Source organism: Trachymyrmex cornetzi, unplaced genomic scaffold, assembly GCF_001594075.2.
Source record: "Trachymyrmex cornetzi isolate Tcor2-1 unplaced genomic scaffold, Tcor1.1 scaffold430, whole genome shotgun sequence".
Taxonomy (NCBI): domain Eukaryota; kingdom Metazoa; phylum Arthropoda; class Insecta; order Hymenoptera; family Formicidae; genus Trachymyrmex; species Trachymyrmex cornetzi.
Genome location: NW_017299070.1, coordinates 86483 through 89628, shown reverse-complemented (window position 1 = coordinate 89628; position 3146 = coordinate 86483). Strand labels below are relative to the sequence as shown.

At 33.9% G+C, this 3146-nt stretch overlaps 1 protein-coding gene across 1 annotated transcript in view; it reads left to right on the top strand.

Moving 5' to 3' along the window:
* The window catches only part of LOC108764518 (uncharacterized), a 2368-nt gene extending 2312 nt beyond the window's left edge, over positions 1–56 (top strand). Inside the window, exon 3 of the mRNA XM_018512806.1 lies at positions 27–56. Coding sequence (XP_018368308.1) covers positions 27–56 — 30 coding nt within the window. The remainder of the gene's footprint in view (positions 1–26) is intronic.
* Positions 57–3146: the final 3090 nt, after the last annotated feature.

Sequence of the window (3146 nt, the reverse complement as noted above, 5' to 3'; positions counted from 1 at the left end):
TTTGGCCCATTTCTTCTTTTGCACAGAGCTACATCTTCATGCCAGACAACAAATAAAAAATACCCCGAGCGAATCCATGCGTCAGAAGACACCCTTAACGGCGAAAACTACCCTGAAAAAACATAAAAAAATTCTTTCAGAACCAAAAATGATTTGTCTCATTTCTCCTTTTGCATAGAGCTACACCTGTATGCCAGACAATAAATAAAAAATACCCCGAGCGAATCCATGCGTCAGAAGACACCCTTAACGGCGAAAAACTACCCTGGAAAAATTTTTTTTAATTCTTTCAAAGCCAAAAATGATTTGTCCCATTTCTCTTTGTTATAGGAACAAATTAAGGGAAAGCAAATGTGATATTTGTTAAAAAAACAATCGATTTGTTATGATTGCAAATTAATTCGTCAATGTAACAAATAATTAATTTAGTATCGCTAGCAAATAAGAGGCTCATATATATATAAAAGTCATAGATGGTTGCAGGGTCTCAAATCGTAAGAAATTGATTAATCCTAGTCAAGTATTCTCCCTATATTGACTGTGCTTGGTCAATTTCCTACAACTTAAGACCCCACGATCATCTACGAATTCTATGTAAACGAGCTAAAGTCTACCCAAAAGATAGGTTAGATTCTATATAGTTTGTTTTTGTTACTAATAATTGGTTGGTATAGCAGACTAGCAGCAATCACAACAACATAATTTGTTTTACATATTTACCGATCACCGGTTAAAGGTACTGGTGGCTTGCTAAATTAACAAAATCCTTTCTCTCAGTGCTTTTGCTCAAAGCTACATCTTCACGACAGACAAGAAATAAAAAATACCCCGAGAGAATCAATGCGTCGGAAGACACCCTTAACGGCGAAAAACTTTTTTTAATTCTTTCAAAGCGAAAAAATTTTTTTAATTCTTTCAAAGCCAAAAATGATTTGTCCCATTTCTCCTTTTGCTCAAAGCTACATCTTCATGTCAGACAACAAATAAAAAATACCCTGTGAAAGAATTTTTTGAAAGAATTTTTTTAAGTTTTTCCAGGGTAATTTTTCGCCGTTAATGGTGTCTTCCGACGCATGGATTCGCACGGGGTATTTTTTATTTCTTGTCTGGCATACAGGTGTAGCTTTGAGCAAAAAGAGAAATGGGGTAAACCATTTTTGGCTTTGAAAAAAAATTTTTTTTTTTCCAGGGTAGTTTTTCGCCATTAAGGGTATCTTCCGACGCATGGATTAGCACGGGGTATTTTTTATTTCTTGTCTGGCATATAGGTGTAGCTTTGTGCAAAAGGAGAAATGGGCCAAACCATTTTGAAAAAATAGCTCCAAGAAGGTTCCAAACTTCAACCAGCTGATATAAATACATATATGATATATATACGTACACATATATAAATGGTAAGGAGACAGGGGGGATCCCATTTGCTTACATAACTTTTGCCGACAGTTCGTTTGTGCACAAAAATTATTACCTACAGCTCGATTGCTATGAAGCTGAAATTGGCCCAGAGAGTTAGCCCAGAATCACTGAAATTCTGGGCCGCGTCGACCAATTTAAAAAAAAAACTTATATTACAGCTTTATAAGCAAATGAAAACGGTTCTAATGCACATAGACATAAATACGTTATCAAAACGTAATGAAAATATCATTTAAACAACAAATGAATAATAAAAATATTTATTCTCACTTATGAAATATATGAAGAAATGCGTAAGACCTACGACTTAACATTTAATAATCAATTAAGCAGTTCGTGCTCCCTCAAAAATGAATATTGCATTCCTAACATCCCAAAGAACATGTGTGTAACAATTAAAATAATTGTTTGTTGCTCGTCAACGCAAACGAATAAACGGCTGAAAATTTACACACATGTTCTTTGGGATGTTAGGAATGCAATATTCATTTTTGAGGGAGCACGAACTGCTTAATTGATTATTAAATGTTAAGTCGTAGGTCTTACGCATTTCTTCATATTTCATAAGTGAGAATGAATATTTTTATTATTTATTTGTTGTTTAAATGATATTTTCATTACGTTTTGATAACGTATTTATGCCTACGTGCATTAGAACCGTTTTTATTTGCTTATAAAGCTGTAATATAAGTTTTTTCAATGCATTTCAGTGATTCTGGGCTAACTTTCTGGGCCAATTTCAGCTTCATTCGATTGCTTACATGTACTTTCGCGCACAAGAAAAACATTTTTGACACAAAATATTTGTGTGATTACGCAGAGATTAATTACGTAAGAAAACATAGTTAATCTCTGCGTAATCAAACAAACATTTTGTGTCAAAAATGTTTTTCTTTGTGTGACTACACAGAGATTATCTCGGTGAAAAAAAAACGTACGGCGTTAAACAAAATATATTTTGAAGATAAATGTTGACACTTTCAGATGGCGTAAACGAAAGTAGAAAAAAAAATTTACTTCGCTAGCAAAAAAATTACAAATATGTCAAAAAACGTCAATTTTAACACCTTTAACATCACTTTTCTCAAAAACCTGACGTGATAGAGCAATTCTGCCGCCGGATTTGGATTCAGCGCGAAAAATTACGTAAGAAAACATAGTTAAATCCCAATCAACTTTCAACACGTCCAATTTTGCAGGCCTGTGTTATTTATAGCGATTTTTGAGAAAATGAAGTCGGTGAGTAAATTTTTATAATCACCTATTTTGTCTGACAAGTCTTTGACATTATTAATCGTAATATCCCTGTATTCATAGAAAATGACATATCTTAGAAGATCTTTGCTAAAATTAAGTAATCATTATTCTAAGTTTGTGAATACCAGGTATGCAAATATGAAACCGGAATTTACCAATAGATGGCCATAGCTGTCAATGTAGTTGCCGTCAGACCGCGTCATTGACGCCATTTCCTTGTTCTGACATCTGACAAAGATTTTCAACTCACAACAATACAAGTTTCATACAACAGTATAGTTTGTAATAGCGTTGAACATGTCGAATTTTGTGCCTGGAAACTACGATTTGCGGACAGCATTGATTTTCTGTTACCATTTGAAGAAAACTGCTGCAGAATCGCATCGAATGCTTGTGGAAGCTTACGGTGAGCATGCTCTTGGTAAATCACAGTGCTTTGAGTGGTTTAAAAAATTCAAAAGTGGCGATTTTGA